Here is a 17,500-nt window from a genome sequence, read left to right on the forward strand (position 1 = left end):
AGTTGGCCCTGAAATGATGTAAAATATTTGACAGTAAAGTGCCATATCTACTGAAGCTGCCAAATCTATATTTCTTCCCACGTTCCTAGGTCATCGACAGTATCTGCTTTAATGGCTATCTAGCATGCACTATAGTCTATGTAACTCATTATAATGCAAAATGCAAAGGAGGCCATTAAGATAAGTGGGCGAATTGTTCAGGTTTAACACGGAGGATGGCAGTCAGGCTTCTCTCACGTTTCCCTCTACGAGTTAACAGGGAAATCCCTGGATAACAATCAATTCCCTGTCTTCTTCTATCTTCTTAAACCTAAAGACAGCTAGCCTATTTGAAGTCCTGGTGTACTTACCCTTCAGGGGTCTTCCCCTTATAATAAACGGCATTCTGTCACCTGGCTCTCTTCTCGGGCCTCATAGCGCCGTTTCCTGCCCTCATTCCGCGGCGAATCGAGAGGAAATGAGTTGTCGGAGCTGTGTTGGAAGGTTACCAGTGATTGGATTACCTGTGCCTATATAGGATAACAGTTTCACAGTAGCAGGTAATCCTCCAATTATAATCCCTGCTCCAATGTTCCCTCAACAGAGGCAGGTGAGGCAGGCAGCTGCAGCTCAACTGGCCCAATTCAACCCCAATAACTGATCAGAGAGAAATTAGTGTTTAATATGAAATAGGTGTGTAAATTTGAGCTCCAAATTATTCTCTCCAAATGTCTACAGCCTATTTGTAGGCCCTTCCAGGACACTTTACTGTACAGAGTTTGAGTTCTGCTGATGTTTTCTTCCATATTTTGTGTCACTTTTTGTGTCATATTTAGTCAAATTTCATTCATAGATTAGACTACACAGAACTAAAAAGACAGGACATTTAAATTGACACGTTCAAAAATCTGACGAATCCACTTACAAACAAATGGCTCACTGTGTGTAAAACGTTAACTGAATTGGTGGATTTTGTATCGCTTGAACTGATCCCATATGGTTGATATTTTAACAGCTCTTCACCTGTGGTAAACTCAGAGATGCTCTCAGATTGTTCCTGAGGACCACTACACACTACTTGAGGTGCTCAGATTGGACCCCTAAAACTAGTATCGCTGCGCCACCTTGTGGTGTTTATTTAACACCTATATCGTCTAATAATTTTAAAATACCCGCAGTTCGTGTAAAATTATTCCCCTCATATATTTCTAGTAGTGTATGGAAATCATAGCGCTTTATGTAGTTTTTCTTGTGCTTCAAAACTTTTTTAGTACACAGCATAACGCAAATCACTCTCCATACTTCATCCAATTGCTGGATTTCAAGTTGTAGGCGAGAACATTCGGAAAAAGGAACGGATTTTTTTTGTCATCATACTGAAGGGTTTTCGTTGATCGTCATTTCTCACAAACATTTCGTGGCTCATTGGCGCTCCGACAATCTGGGAATTACACAAATTACGATTTAGATTCATCTCTGCGGAACAAATAAACTACTGGGAACCTTTCTGACAGTCGTGTTTTCCGGGGACAGTGGAAAATAAGTGTCCGCAGAAATCGGTCCGTGCGGGAGCAACAATCACATCCAAGATGGAGACCGCTAAAGCTGGACATCTCATGAGCTTAGCAGCTCTACAGAGACAAGACCCGTATATAAACAAACTACTTGATGTTACCGGCCAGGTAGCACTCTACAACTTCAACTCTAAAGCGAATGAATGGGTAAGTCTGCCAAAAATCCGTCTGTTTCGTGTTGTATAGCCGTCGAAACTATCGAAGTACCCTTGTAGCATGCTAATGCTAGCCCCTCGCTAACAACAACAAAACAGGACTACACCAATTAGTGAAGTACAGCGATACCAAAGATGTTAGCAAACACGGTATTTTGACAGAAGTGTTTTTGTGTAAGTAGCTGGTTTGCTATGTAACAAGCTAGCGCTAACTTACGTTACTTTGCTAATAACAGTTCGCCTACTTTATGTTCATACCGTCGTTGTATGTTTTCTGCTGTTGTGCGCATCTTGACTGATATTTTCCATTTCAGGAGAAGACCGAAATCGAGGGCACCTTATTTGTTTATGCCAGGTAGGTACAGAAATTGTTTCAACAATTGAACTTAGTGACGACACTACGAAGCTAAAACAAGTTATCATAACGTTAACGTTAGCTTGTTTACATCGCTCTGCTCTGTCAGTTGACGCATTCCCACGCACGTGTGTAGGCCGCAGTCAGTGTAAACAAACAAACATGGAGTTCTTCAGTTAATATACATGTAACATCCCCGTTATGTTTAGTAATAACATTAGCTAAGGTTAATTTTTGTACTCAGTGGTTCTTCATTTGGCACCATGTGATATTATTAAATATAATCTTTTTTTTTCACTTATTAGTAAGTAATGGTGGTATTCTAACATACACCATAATTGGTATATAGCCATATTCACATACAGTATTTGGTATTGTAGCCCTTCCAGGTTCCCCCCTTCTTAAAATTATTTAGAATTTTGAAACATACTTCCACAGCTTGTGAGTTATCAAGACTTGAGTGGTTTGTTATTTTGTGTTGTCCAGATCACATCACTGATTATAATCTGTCCCTTTTCATATCTTATACACTGTAGAGAGAACAAAACAGTTTGACCACTTTTCATGGAGTAGAATGACCAGCCAGGTTAATCCAGGTGTAAACCATCATCGCCTATTGATTTCACCTATTGAAATATCTCCAGTCATGAAGGGCAGATGTAGATCAAGGGCAACAGGCAGGTGAAAGAAAGATATTTGAGACATTACTAGTGCAAATAATTGCTCATGGTATAAAGCAATATCAGGGAGGTGATGGTAATATTTTGTACTTCCAGAGTAATATATTACAGCCCATATAATCTTTGTCATTTTAGGTCTGCCTCCCCTCACCATGGCTTCACCATCATGAACCGACTGAGTACGGAGAACCTGGTGGAGCCAATCAACAAAGACCTGGAGTTCCAGCTGCAGGATCCCTTCCTGCTCTACAGGAACGCCAACTGTGAGTAGCTTATAGAATAGATATTTTAAAATAGTAGATGTCAAACAGAGTGTGGAGTGTGGACACATATTCATGTGCCAACGGGGATCGAAATCAACTGTACTTAGATAATGTTTTCTAATGTCTGGGATCCAATATTTGTAGTATTTCAGTGTTTCTGTAAAAAATCCATTGAAAATTGCCTCTAGTAGTCATACTTATCCCAGTTAATACAATTAGGTTTTGGTTCTTCCTACAGCTGTTTATATTTTGTTGTTTCCTTGTGTGTGTGGCATTTCCAAACAATTTGGATGTGTGTCCTGGAAATATGCATAAGTGTAGAACATAATTAAAAAAGTTGAGACAACTACTCTAAGGAGAGCTGAAGTACAGGCAGTTTCCTCCCACAACACCAAACCGAGGTTCTGTCAGAAGTAACGCAGAGCTTTCTAGTCCCTACTGGAATGCAAGCCATGAATCTTTGCTATAGTGTAGTTTGTCATCAGATTTAGGTATCAGATATGCTTCCAAATATGAAAAAAACACCTGGATGATTTACTTTGCCAGACGCTAGAGCAGCTTCACACATAGTAAAAGTTAAATCAAATGCCTGAAGATGCTGCTGACTGAATTGTACATGCAAGGAGGGACAGATACATCGCTGACAGTGAGCAGTACCAGAAACAATGTTCGCTATTCCTCTGGCAGCAGTTAGGAACACTGTGTGAGGGTTGATTATAGGCGATGCACGTTCACTGCTATTTTGGGTCCGGTTTTGTTTTAGGTACTGCCTGTTTGTTTTTTCAATCCTATCATGATCATTAAGAAAGACTGAAAATGTTATTAAGAAATTGTTGGGTTAAAGCTCTGTGTGTCTGCATGTGCGTGCTGTGCGTCTGTGTTTAAGTGTGTGTTTAAGTACCTTGCTTTAGTTCAGAGCAAAAAGTGATTGTGTCCAGATCCTTTGATGACAAGGTACAAGGAATTGTGACGTGGTTCAAAGTAATATCCTGTTAAAATAATGTCTTTTGCAATCATAAACATAATGTTCCTAGAGTTATTGTTTAGACAAGGGAGCTGTCTGCCTGCAGAACTAAGTAATCAAACATAAACCACATGCTGCATACCATTGGTGTCCTGTAAAAACCTTGTATATCCAATTGTGCAATGATTATTTTACTGTAATGGACAGTTGGCATTGCCTCTTACCCATAGAAAATGCTTCATGGCCCTGTGACTACACCCGACCATTACAAATGTCATGGAAAATGTAAAAAAAAAAAATCCATTAATGTCAATGGGAATATCAGCCAGTGTGTTTTAATTACTGAATGGGTTAATTTTAGAGGATACACAGTTTCTGGACACCCAGGATACACTACTCTCTCACAAACACACACACCCACTAGGCTACATGGATCTCTGAAAGCACTATAGCAGGCACCTTCATAGAGGTTGAAGTTCACTAACACATACACACACACGCTGTTGTCACACACCACAGTACCTCTGAAAACGCTGAACAGACACCTCCCCAGGGTCCTCTGAAACACTTCTCTGCCCTTTTGCCTGAAGTCATTTTGGGGTTGTGGAGTCACATTAAGCAAGAAGACCTCTTCTGAATAGTTTCTTCCACCCATGACCTCACACGGGCCAACCAGACTACAGCAGTTTTAGCTTGGTTTGGCCCCAGTTTGGGTCATTCTGCATTGGGGCAAGGGTAAAAAAAAAACTGTTGGTTTTGATTGCTGAATCCGACTACCTCTTGACCCGTTGTCTTTATTTTTAAAATTGTGTTTTCGCTGCTTCGGTCTATGCAGCTAGGTGTCAATGCTTCAATCAAATTTCTCTGAGTTCATGAGAAGAGTTGGACAATAGGAGTAATTTATTTCCTCAGTAAGGAGTGATGAAATTCCTCAGATCTTCAGAAAGTAGTTGACAGCGCTGCCCCCGAGGTAATCGATTAGCAGTCTGAACAGGAGTTTCATCAAGGCAAGGAATAAGGAATAATGGGATTGCTTTCCCAGTTGTTTGCTAATCAGAAAAAGTAACATGGCCAGGGACAGTGTCAAAGTAGACTGTTCCCCCTTTGGACATGGTTTGCACAGCAGTCTGGCTGGTATGGTAGGCATGATGTACTTCCTCGTCGGTGTCCAGGCCGGCTCTGTTTGTCTGGTTACCGGTCTCCAGCAGCCTCAGTTCAGTCCAAAAGCTGTTATCATTTTAATTCCTCCGTCTGGTTTTTACTCGTCTGGTGATTTACAGGCAGATAAAACGGGTACAACAGCGATTAAAACAATGTTTGACGATATTCTTCAGGTTGTGTTAGAGGGGCATCCTAGCATTGGCAGCGCTGACAATCCCCTCAGAAAGATTGGTGGTATAACTTCTCTCTGATGGTGCCCCTCCTGGTTTTTATTCCAGCTGTTGGTTTCGATTGCTTGTCTAGTTCCCTTGCTTGAGTTTTCCTCATTCTGTTTCTGCTCTTCATCTGTGTAGACACAGTCACACAACTTACCGGCTAAGCCTCCTTGGCTTCTCAGAAGTTGATTCGTCAATGTGTATCGGAAGAGGCTGCCTGTGTTGCTGTCATCACTTTCCTGTTAAGGTGTGGTCGTTGTTGTGTAGGTTCCAGACTTCTGATCCTCTGAGAGAGAGCTGTGTCTTCTACATAGTCCTCAGACTCCTCCCTCTACTATGAGCTAGGAAGAGAGAAGGAGGAAAGGAAGGAAGGAGAGATGGAGCAGGTTAGAAGGTTGGTGATAGAAGAGTAGAAAGTCCTTAATATAAATGTGCAGTTACAGCGATGTTAATTAGAAACATTAACAATAGACTTGTGTAAGATCATTGCTCAGGTGGTCTGATAGTGATATACCGATGTAGTCTGATATACTAACATTACATAAAAAAAAACAATGTGGGCCTGGCCATCCTGCTGCTCGCTTCATTAATGCTCCCCTCTACTTCTGTAGTGACACTTTTTTACCTGGAGACGTTGCGGTTAATTACTATATCCAACTTTGAAACTCAGTTGACAGTTTGCTCCAACTGAAATTCATGAATTCAGTGAAATATTGTGGGAATTTCTCACCCAAGGTGGCCGGCAGTTCTTGCTAAGGCGACCCACTTTGACTATAAAGCGCTGCGGGAAACGCTGCACACACTCACACACACACACCTGTTTACACCCCTCCAGATTCCCCTTGGTAGATGCAGCAGGGAGGCAAACACTCAGGTTGCTAGGTTACCTCAGCCTCTTGAGGGACCTTGATGGTCTGGCAGTATTTCATCACACCCACACACATCACAACATGCAATGTAATACTGTCAGATTATTGTCACAAGCTATTATTATGTTGTTTTATTGAAAAGTGCTGGCATACAGTGAGATCATTTTGATTCTCAACTCATTGCAGTGTTTCCAACAGGTTGTCAGTTTACTTTGGCAGCAGCGGGAAGGGAGGGGGATTATTGATGACTTGTTATTGACGTTTCATTTAGCAAGCCCATTAACTCATATTTTTTCAGGCACTTAAGTCTCTCAATCTAGTGTAAGCTAATGGCATTGCAACATGAGCTGACAATTATACTTCCATCTGATTATCAAGCCTGTGTTTCAAACTCTCCATTCAGTTTGTGTCACACAGACACAAGATGCACTTCGTCACCGGTGCAATGAATTATGGTCATTGTAGTTCACTAACATGCTTTTGGTACTTGGCAGCATTAAATCTTGATTGTTTGAAAACTAAATTGGCGGATGTCACCAGCTTCATGTATTATGGCACCCCAAAACAAAAAATTCTGTATAAATAATCATACAAAAAAATAATTTAACTTTAGCCATAATTGTAAATCCTGATCATGTACAGTATTTGTCTTTGTGTTTTTCTTGCAGTGGGCATCTACAGTATCTGGTTTTATGACAAGAAGGATTGCCAGCGCATCGCTCAGCTGATGGTCAAGTAAGTAGCAGGAGTGTGTGAATGTGTGTGTGTGTCTGTACATTCTGTTCGGATAAGATAGGATAGTACTTTAATGTCATCTCATCTAAAATGTGTTGTGCATCACAAGCAGCTCTATTTCCCATCACAAAGAGTATTGGGATACACATATGACACAAGAAACAACAGTTACAAAATACAAAATTAATGTTGATTTTAATTTTTGAGGTGGTGTGTGTGTAGGTCAATCTATAACCCCCACCCCCTCACTACATGTGGCGTCCTTCCTCTCCCCCAGAATTGTGAAACAGGAAGCGGACCACGCCCAGAGAGAATCTCCAGAGAGGGCAGGGTCAGGGAGGACCAATGGTGTCGCAGAGCCGCGCCCCATCGACATCCTGGAACTCCTCAGCAAAGCCAAGGAGGAATACCACAGAGTAAGAAGGCCGCATACACACACACATATATAACTTGTTGGTTGTACTCTTGGATGAACAGATGTGTTTTAAGTCATGATTTGAATGTCTGATTATGTTTGTGGAATTGGAGTTTCACCAGATAATTGAAAATTCAGAGAATGACAAATGCTATTTGGTGGATGCTTTTATCCAAAACAAAACACCTTACAGCACCATGGCTGTCACACTGTCCAGTCGTCTTTTTTTTTTTTTTTTTCTTCTAGACCAACACACCAGAATCTAAGGCTTTGGATCAACCCATGTATCAAAGTTATGAGTTTAGATCATATAAAGTGTGAGCAAACACACAGCATCTGTGGCCCCCACACACTCAGACACCAACCCATGAGGCAACAGAGACTGAAGAGTAGATTTTGGGTGTTTTTTATCCCACGCATACCTCCCTCTCACTGACTGAAATACTTACACACATTCATGGATCTGACTCAAACGCATGCACAGATTCATGAGTCACACACACAGACATATCTGAGATTAGAGTGTTATTAAATCCTGGATTATTCCAGTTCAGTGTGTGTGTGTGTGTGTGTGTGTGTGCGTTTAAGCACCCAGAGGTGGAGTCTTACTTCATTCCATTTCCAATTGCCTAACTCCTGCTGTTCGTCAACCTTTTCATCCTTCTAAATCATTCACTGTCATTCTGTTTTGGATTGGGACTATTTTTGAAACATAGAAAGTCATATTTCCGGCTATGTGTGTGTGTTTGTGTCATTCAGAGTCAGACAGGTGACACGGATATGTCCGCTTCTACGGAGCCAAGTGTGAAACCGGCTGTCAACGCTACTGAGCATGCCCACAGCGCACCACAGCCTGAGAAGGTACACACACACACGTGCAAACACACACTAAATGAACTGTCCAAATTCTACATTCAAGGTCTGCAAATAATAGGTAGGGATGCTCTTCAGATTCAGATTTCATTTATTGAGCCTTTTACAGGAATTTGCTTTGCATGTAAGATCATTTAGTCAGACTTCTACAGACATTTTACAAAGATAACATTTAAGACATCAAAGAACACACAAACTACAAAACAGGAATGACAGCGTAACATTTCAACATACAGGTAAACTAGACACTGCAGCAGGTTAGGATCATGATCATGGTGCAGAGTCGGGGTAAAGTGCATTTGTGGGAGTTCATTAGTTTGATGCTGCGGGGTATCTTCTATATCTGGGTTATGGACATACAACTCCCGTTCATTTATCATGAAGATAGCTATTTTGCCTGCTGTTTCATACTCTTTATTTCCCTGATTCCATCCCTGGTATCAGTTGCTCACAGGTTTGCTCTTTTTCCCCACCAGACTTCTCATACAGGTGTGAAGCAGATCACCGTTGAGGAGCTCTTTGGTTCTTCCCTCCCTAAGGACCCCTCTCTACCCGCCATGCCCGCCCAGAGCGCCACAGCACCACCGCACCAGAGCCAGCCATATCCCACTCCAGCCCATCTGGACCCTCTCCTCCCTCCCCACCTCACAGCACCAGACCCCGGGGCCAACCAGCGCCACCTAGCCCCCGGCCTGCTCCCAGCCCCGGCCTCCTACGCACTCCACCCCAGCCCCGTTTTCCAGTCAGTAGGCCCCAGGTTGGAACCCCATCCCCGGTGCTCCGTCTCCCCACTCATGGTGCCTCCGGCTGGGTCAGAAACTCGCGCTGCTCCCCCTGGTCCCGGGGCACCGTCATCAACCCCGACAGCCTACTTGGGACAGGAGATACTCGGCACGCTCAAACCGGCCGTGAACTCGGACATCCACAAGCCCATCCTCGCTCCCAACTTCCTGCCCAGCACATTGGTCCCGCCCCAGAGCTTCCAGGAGCCAATGGGGAAGCCCCTTCTCCAGCAGGGAAAGGAGGTGGATGTGTTTTCTCAGGCCCCAAACCTGATCAAACCAATGCCTGTGAGTTGGAGGGTTATCTCAGCAGCTGTTTGCTGTTACACCTTAATTAGTCTCAACCTCTCCCATTTGTTGTTTGTTCTCATATATGTCTTTCCCCTTCTCTCTCCCACTGTCTTTCCCTTCCTTTTCTCAGGCTGTCCCCATGAATCCAGGTCTTGCTGTTCCTGGGGCGGGTCCAGGCCTTTCGGGGGCGGCGATTTCTGTGCTTCTCTCCCCCAGCGCCTTCCAGCATTCTGTTAACAAGACATCAGCAGCAGCAGCAACAGCATCAGTGGTCCCTCCTGCCCCCTCCGACCCCTCATCCAGTTCTACAGGTGGTGTCGAGCCCCCCCAAACACCCTGCAGCAAGACGCAGCTACAAGACACTCTGATACACCTCATTAAGGTACACACACACACAAAGGCATAAAAAGACACACAAACAATAAGGATCTAAGTAAGGGATACAGCAAGCTGGTCATTATTGCAAAATAAGCCCAGATCAAGGGCTCGGCTCGCTGTACATTATCCCACTCATTACACGGCTACTTACCAAAGTACTCCAGAGCTGTAACCATAGAAACGTCTGTAACTACCATCCATGGGCTATACTGAAGCTGAACTGTAACCATAGCAACGCAAACAATTTTGGTAAGATTGCCGTTCATCATCGAACCAGCAATCAAAAGTTTTGTTCTCTCCCAATAAATTAAAAGTAATATTGGAGAAATCTTCCATATTTCTAACCTAGGTGTCTGTCTGCTGTAACCAAGGAGAAATGTTTTTTTGGCACACGGTGTCGTTAGTTAATTTGATTAGAAATCAACAAACTCGACCAGACTTCTTGACTGAGGAGTGATATGATTAGATGTGAAACAGCGGTCTCTCAGAAATAGCAGACCTCGTAATGCCTTCATTGGCCAATCATAATTGAGTATTCAATTAAGCCGTCTAATAAACAGTTTAATTTCATGGGTGTTTCATACAAAAACATCCTGTGAAAAGGCTGTCAATTTAATGAAAAATCATTTTAAAGATCAGTCTGCTTGATGCACACAGACTCACATTAACAATTTCTGTGCAATCATTCATCCCTCTCTCCTTCTTTACCTCTTCCTGTCCAGAATGACCCAGCCTTCCTCAGTGCCATCCACGATGCTTACCTGCAGAGCCTGTCCCAGGACTTCAGCAACATCAAGCTATAGCCCCGCTTCAGCCGTCACCACTGTTACCTACAACACAACCCCTATCACGACCCGAAACAAGAGCTGCAACACCACAACCATCACCCTGCATCAAAGGTTCTTAACTTTTCAGCCTGGGACCCAAATGAATTAACAGGGGACCCAGGCTCATTAAAACATACCAATACTCTTGTTGTGTGCTGGCCTAACCCAGAAACAAGCCTGTGGCTTATTTTGTGTCCTGACACACGGTTAAACACTGCCCTACCGCATACTTTCCAACGATGTCAGCAGCATCATTTTATAACCCGACTTCTGCTGTGACCCCGCACTCTTCTTCCTCTAGACTTGAACCAGAGAGAGCAAGAAGGCAGACTGGTAACTCTTTAGGACTTCTAACATTGGAAAGACAGACTGAAGAGACCAGAAGTTCATGGGATTCAAACAAGTGCATCCAGCAGCTCTTTGACACGCTGTACAGCACAATTCTGCAGAACCCATGTATTCTTCAGTGCGTTATAAGGCTTGAAATAGCATATCCCTGCCATTTAACCCAAGCTCAGATCTCTTTGCTTTTTGAGTCTTGACTCTGCTGACTAATCACTTTAACCTGGATTGACGTCTTGTCTAGCCTACATGTGTCACGGCAGAACTACTGAGAGAGAGAAAGAGGGGGGCACCTGGCTTCATGTGGCCCCTGAATCCAGTTATTTGACCTTTCAAGCCCTCTGGACAGGATTTATTTAGGGAAAATAAACTTCCCACTATGCCCTTGAGTCATCCTGCTGACACACAGTGAGTATGGGAAAGCTGTCGGCCATGTGCTGGTAAAGTGTGGCCGGTAAGACGGACCACAGTGGAGGTTTGGTGACTTCTTATCACTTCACTTTTGACCCTGACCCTCGGACGAATTGGGCACAGTATGATCCATGATTTCTCCGCCTGAATCATAGACTTTGCCCCTCTTACTCATCTCACAACGCTTGGGAGTTTATATATGGGAACAGTGAAACCACACACACATTCTGACTGCTTACTAAGAAAGCGGGATCGCCCTCTGTTGCTGGGGACCTCCGAACTGTTTTGGGCGTCTTTTCAGACGAATTGTTTTTTTTCTCTGGAGCTAAAAGGCCTAAAAGGACTGCTCATTTTCATACTTACTCTCACCTACTTACCAAACCTGCTCCCTTTTTATAGAGTGATGCTAATGCCTGTATATTTTTGGTGACACCGCAGATGCTCTGAACAGCCATACAGTTTTTTGTGGCATTTTGTCATCGACAGTGTTAACGTGATAAGAAGGAGATCGGTGGGGATTTTTCTAGATCAAAGGAAGACGAGGACTTCCACAGTTGTTTGGTGAAGCACTTGCAGCTACGAGCTCAAACAGATTCCAGTGTTCAGCTTTCGTAATGCTTCTATGTTGCAACACACACACATAGACGCACGCACAAACTGCTTCTTTCCTATCTTCTCCACATTTCTCCCTAACCCCTCTCTCTCTCTCTCTCTCTCTCCCTCTCTCTGTCTCTCTCTCTCTCTGTCTCACTCTCTGTCTCTCTCTCTCTGTCTCTCTCTCTCTCTCTCTCTCTCTCTCTCTCTCTCTGTCTCTCTCTCTCTCTGTCTCTCTGTCTCTCTCTGTCTCACTCTCTGTCTCACTCTGTCTCTCTCTCTCTCGTCTCCCCTCCACCAGCTAAGCTCATAACGCTTGATGTCCTCGGAGGGGAACATGTGCAATAGAGGACAGTCGCAATGCCTTTTGGGATACCAGCATTTTGGGATATTTTAGGATGGTACAGTAGAACTTTGTTTATCCGACCCTCTGAATTCTGAACCGACCTGTTATCTGGGTATAATTAACGAAAAATGCAGAAAAAACAAAATTATATTCTATTCATTTTGCACAATTGTTTAGATTTCCTCACCAAATGAGTAGAATTTTAACCCTCAAAATAGACTGCAGGGGGAGTACATCCACTTTTTGAATCAGTTTTGAACCAGTTAATTCAGTTTATACCAGTAATCCAAATTAATAACATAATAAATAGAAACTACCTCCTTTCCCGTTGGCTCAGATTAGCAAAGTTCAACCTTACTGTTTTGTTATTTTTGGTTTTTTCCAAGCAGCCTTCTGTATAAATACGCTTTCTTATACAAAGACTTAAAGACAAAATAGGTTGTGGTAATATTTGGCTTTTTTTGCAGTAAAAAGCTACTGCAGCACAGAACCTTAAACCCTGAAATCCACGATGGGAACAGGAAACGGCAAGTCTGTCTCCACATCTCCTGAATTGCTGATTGGCTGTTGCTGCTTTTGCGTGAAAACATTTGATCTCCTGTATATCTAAGAAGTCAGCTTTTCAAAGATTCAGGAAAAATATAAATGATTTAGTTATTGGCATCTGTGCGTTTTTGAAACAACATGTCGGATTATTAATTGGTTTCGTTTGCCCTGGTGTCATGAAATATGTTCAGCACATGTAGGACCGTGAAAACAATTAGAAAATAATGGAAAAACATGGAAATTTAGGTTATGAGGTTTTCACATGATGGCAGCACTGTTTATTTAGTGACCCAGCTGTGTCTTAGTCACACAAGCAGAGAATACCCAGTGATGTTATGTAAATGCAGATTTTTTCTACTGTTCATTTGTCTACGTTATAGTTCTCTAAATGATCTGTAGACTTAGTCATTCCAGATGGAAACTTCACTACTAGACATCAACAACTTTGTTGTTTTTTTTGTTTTCTTTGTTTTCTTTCTTTTTATTTGAAGTTTTGCAAACAATATGAAATGCAGATGGTATTTTGGTATTTCAGTTCACTTATGGAACGTGCAGATAAAGGCTCGAAATTCACATAATAATCAGAAAATATTCATGTTATTCTACATGGGAAACTTTCTGATAGTAAATCATGTTAATTAGAGCGATCTGAATTTCTGCATAAAGTCCCATCCCCATTGTGACTCCATGTCTTTGTATTTTGCCCTGCAATTTGAATGTATTAGATGTTTACTAGCAGCATCTGTTGATGTGCCACTCTTGTTTTCACCTGCTGTCTGTGTGTTTCAGTTGAGCTTCACTCACATCATTATGCCTTTAACACCAGTTGTTAAATGTGATGATTTTTTGAGCAAAGTGTATATCCCAGACTTAATACAACATGGTAAGTAATGGACTGGCACAGTAAATCAAATATCAATACAGTTGATTGACCTGTAATAATCTTCAGATGTGAGTTTGCCAACATTGCAGACCTGTATTGGTTAATTAAATGCACACAGGAAGAATATTTGAAATTTAGAGATTATTTTTTAATCCCAATGCTCATATTTTAAAATTTTAAGGTTATTTTATGCCTTGGTATGATGTATCTTATTGGCCAGAAATATGATTTTTTTTTTGCTCAGTGCTTTGGGGAAGTATTTGCAAATTGCATTCATTTTTTAAAATATTTTTTGTCACTGTGCGTAATTTGGTTTATTATGACTATTTTGTGATATTAAAGATTAGAAAAACAAAGTTGTTTATTTTTTTCTGTGCCTGGGTGGAGCCACTCTGTCAGTGAAGTTCAGAACTGACTCCTGAACATTCTCAGTTTTTGTAATGTAAAATATGCTTTAAAGTCTAAACAGGGATGTGATTTTTAGTTGTTTTTTTTTCCTCCTGGATGATGATGGGGATTCCTATTTCTCTGCTTTTTCTCTTGTTAGTTTCTGCCTGTTTGTATAGTCCTGGATTGCATGCAGCATTTGCAGCATCTGAATCAGGTCCAGTATAACTGCTTGATGTAATATTTTTCCATTTGCCAAACGAATATTGAGAGATGTGTATAGATGTGGAGAAAGGTGCCATTTCTCTATTTGACCACTAGATGTCACTTTTTGTTTACTTTAAATCTGTTGTATTATTGCCCAAGGTTAAAGAGTAATCAGTAGGTGTCATCCCCATGTGGATAGCAGAGATCTTGACCCAGGAGTAGTTCTGGGTACAAGTGAGAAAACAAATTGCTCTTTCTTTTTTTAATCATGTTGAATTTAGACTTTAGAGCCTCTCTGCTTCCTAGAAGATGCAGCAGCTCTCAGCAAAATGTTCTCATTTCCCCTTCAGATCGTCCTTCCCAGGTCCCTGCTGGCCAAATTTGGAATTTAATCCCAGTCAGTGTCGAGAGTCACAGACTGATGGCAGCACTCAAAACACACAGTGTCCCATTCAGTCACCCATGGAGTATCACCTCGGTGCTCCAGTAGACAGTTTGTAGCTTTCATCATCAGTGTGACTGGTTGTTGTTGGAAATGTTTCAACACGACTCGCAACACTTACGATTCTGTTTTCACCACTGAGACATTTATTAATCATTCATTACAGTGTTTGCATCAATCCGACCTCTTCACTCTCTGTAAAAGACTTGTACCAAGGTTTTACACACAGGAACTCTTCTACACTACCAGTCAAAAGTCTGGACCCACCTGATAGAATGTACTGAATGTTTTTCATTCTCTTAAAGTCATTTTGATCTAATGGCTTCTGCTTAAATGCTTGAAATTAATTTCTTAGACAAATATAAACAGTGAAGTTGATGCCTATGGATGAATTTCTTTCCAAAGCCTTTGCCTTTTCATCGAGGCAAAGGGCGGCTACTTTAAAGAATTTAAAATATAAGATAGTTTTGATTTGTTTAACACTTTTTTGGTCACTGCATCATTCCATTCGTGTTATTTCATAGTTTTAATGTCTTTACTATTATTCTAAAATGTGGAAAATAGTAAAAAATAAAGAAAAATGTGGTGTGTCCAAACTTTTGACTGGTAGTGAACATGGGAGGTTTTGCTCGCCACTGGAGATATTTTGGCTTGAATGAACTCTATCAAACCTATAGGCCAAATAGTAGCTGAGGACTTTGAACGGCCTACTTGGCGAGTAAAAACCCTCTACCTCTATCCATACCAGTTATTACCTGAAGGGCAAGTTAAGTGCACGATTACAGGTGCAGTAGGCCTCCACTGCTCCTAATCGGGTCGGACTCAGTGGGGAATGTCAGTAAGCTAAGATTACAGTGATGTGTGATCCTTCCCTCGGCACGTCACCCGTTCCCCCGCTGCACATCTAACTGCTGCTGTAGTGTCACAGGACAGTCAGGTGGAAAGGAGCCACTCACTATACTAGACTGTACTGCTTCATGCTGTGTTGTTATATTATACTTAGAAATATTTTTTCATGTCAAAGACCCCCCCAAGTAGATGCACATTAGACCACAAACCCTCGTTTGATAAGATTTTTGTCCTGCACACAGAAAAATGCAGGAACCGAAAATGGTTCTTCGAAGTGATGCCATAGAAGAACCATTTCTGGTTCCATAAAGAACCTTTCAGAGTTTTCAGATTTCTGCACTCCTATGCTTAGACACTTGCATTGTGTTTTTGTTTAATTGCCCTTGTGTAAGGCTCATTTGCAATTGCACAACATAGATAGGCTAATAGGCAGTTAATTTTCCAAATGTATCGTCCACCATCCAATAACTCAATAGTTTTAATATCCAAAAAAACCACATGGGGAACATGAAGAACCATCCACTAAATGGAGTGGTTCTTTAGTAGGTGATGGTTCTTCGTGGAACCCCACAGCCATTTAAAGAACCAGTTAAGAACCAGTTTTTCTGTGTGTGTCAGGAACCCCATCTGAGGGCCGCAGACCCAACTTTGGGAATCGCTATACCATACTATACTATACTGTACTATACTACAGCCAAGTATACTCTGCTACACTATATTGTGCTGTTTCTTAATTCTGCAGCAGTGTGAGTAACATGGTGTTCATGGTAAAAGACAAAATCTTTCCATGTGTGGTTCAGACTTTGTCCACTTCTTTGTCTGAACATCAGAATCGTTTTAAATGCCAAGTACAATAAATGTCTTGGTGACATTGGTGCAAAAACTCAATTATGCTGACACATTGGGTGAAGGGGGTATGCTACAGTGTGTCTGCCTCTTCCATTACTATATAACCGTCAGTCAGAATATAAACCCTCTGTCCTTCAGTGTGCAGACAGACAAAATATGCAGGTAGAAATGATGAAAGTTTGTCAGCTCCTGTAAGAAACTAAAAATATGTCTTTTTGTATCTCTTGTCTGTGCAAAACATCCACTTTGCTTTTCACAATTCTGGTTGTCTATAATTAATTTCTCTTGACCTGCTCAGAACAGTTGTATAGATAATTTGAAAGGAAGCATTGCTGCACTATTGAGATTCAACCTGTGCGTCCCTGAACAGAGTGCGACTTTTCAGGGAAGGGAGGGCGGCTTTGTGTGTGTGTGTGTGTGTGTGTGTGTGTGTGTGTGTGTGTGTGTGTGTGTGTGTGTGTGTGTGTGTGGCCTCAGCCCAAAGCCGTCCTACTGTTGGATGTGCTCATGCGTGACTGTTTGGAGAGTAACTGTAGTCTCCTTTTAGCCCTAGATTAGCCATATTCATAGGCTTTGCTTGCAAACACGCCCCCTCTCTCCCTCCCCCCCAGCCCCCCCCCCCCCCCCCCCCCCCCCCCCCCCCCCTCTCTCTCTCTCTCTCTCTCTCTCTCTCTCTCTCTCTCTCTCTCTCTCTCTCTCTCTCTCTCTCTCTCTCTCTCTGTCACAGGTTCATCGAGTCTTTTTAACCCCTGCGATCGTCCTCCGTGCGTTCAGCTCGATCTTTCTCGGGACAGACCGGGGACTTTTAACTCTTCACTCAATTCTACCGGCGTGTGTGCGCGTGTGTTTTTTGGTGCATCGGCCAGATGGAGGACTACCACAAACCGGACCAGCAGACGGTGCAGGCGCTCAAGAACATCGCCACCCGGCTCCGGATCAACTCCATCAAGGCGACAACTGCAGCGGGCAGCGGGTAAGAGGAGGACCGCGGGGCAGAAGGGTAAACCCGGCTGTAGGTTTAAAGCCTATAGGATAAAACACATGGTTACTGTCCCGGGCCGGTACGAGCCGTGCACCTCTGGGCTTATTATAGGACAAATTATAAGACAAAGTGTTGATTAGTCTAGG

At 42.4% G+C, this 17,500-nt stretch overlaps 3 protein-coding genes across 3 annotated transcripts in view; 2 read left to right on the forward strand and 1 right to left on the reverse strand.

Moving 5' to 3' along the window:
- Positions 1-384, reverse strand: part of cacna1db (calcium channel, voltage-dependent, L type, alpha 1D subunit, b) — a 114,085-nt gene extending 113,701 nt beyond the window's left edge. Inside the window, exon 1 of the mRNA XM_078288239.1 lies at positions 351-384. Coding sequence (XP_078144365.1) covers positions 351-384 — 34 coding nt within the window. The remainder of the gene's footprint in view (positions 1-350) is intronic.
- A 1,184-nt stretch (positions 385-1,568) lies between these two features.
- Positions 1,569-11,954, forward strand: dcp1a (decapping mRNA 1A). Its single transcript, XM_071922174.2, has 9 exons — positions 1,569-1,700; positions 2,023-2,063; positions 2,879-3,006; positions 6,884-6,950; positions 7,228-7,366; positions 8,125-8,226; positions 8,715-9,308; positions 9,442-9,693; positions 10,412-11,954. The coding sequence occupies exons 1-9, from the start codon at positions 1,569-1,571 to the stop codon at positions 10,490-10,492; spliced, it is 1,536 nt and encodes a 511-aa protein (XP_071778275.2). The 3' UTR covers positions 10,493-11,954.
- Positions 11,955-17,131: 5,177 nt separating this feature from the next.
- LOC139929327 (transketolase-like) overlaps positions 17,132-17,500 on the forward strand; it is a 25,488-nt gene continuing 25,119 nt past the window's right edge. The window contains exon 1 of the mRNA XM_078288263.1: positions 17,132-17,345. Coding sequence (XP_078144389.1) covers positions 17,239-17,345 — 107 coding nt within the window. The 5' untranslated portion in view covers positions 17,132-17,238. The remainder of the gene's footprint in view (positions 17,346-17,500) is intronic.

Source organism: Centroberyx gerrardi, chromosome 14 (genome assembly GCF_048128805.1).
Source record: "Centroberyx gerrardi isolate f3 chromosome 14, fCenGer3.hap1.cur.20231027, whole genome shotgun sequence".
In the NCBI taxonomy this organism is placed as follows: Eukaryota; Metazoa; Chordata; class Actinopteri; order Beryciformes; family Berycidae; genus Centroberyx; species Centroberyx gerrardi.

Bases quoted from the DNA above. Each gene is read 5' to 3' on its own strand.
- dcp1a (XM_071922174.2), top strand. From the start codon at position 1,569: ATGGAGACCGCTAAAGCTGGACATCTCATGAGCTTAGCAGCTCTACAG. The intron at 1,701-2,022 runs GTAAGTCTGCCA...TTTCCATTTCAG, and splicing joins ACTCTAAAGCGAATGAATGG to GAGAAGACCGAAATCGAGGG. The intron at 2,064-2,878 runs GTAGGTACAGAA...TTGTCATTTTAG, and splicing joins ACCTTATTTGTTTATGCCAG to GTCTGCCTCCCCTCACCATG.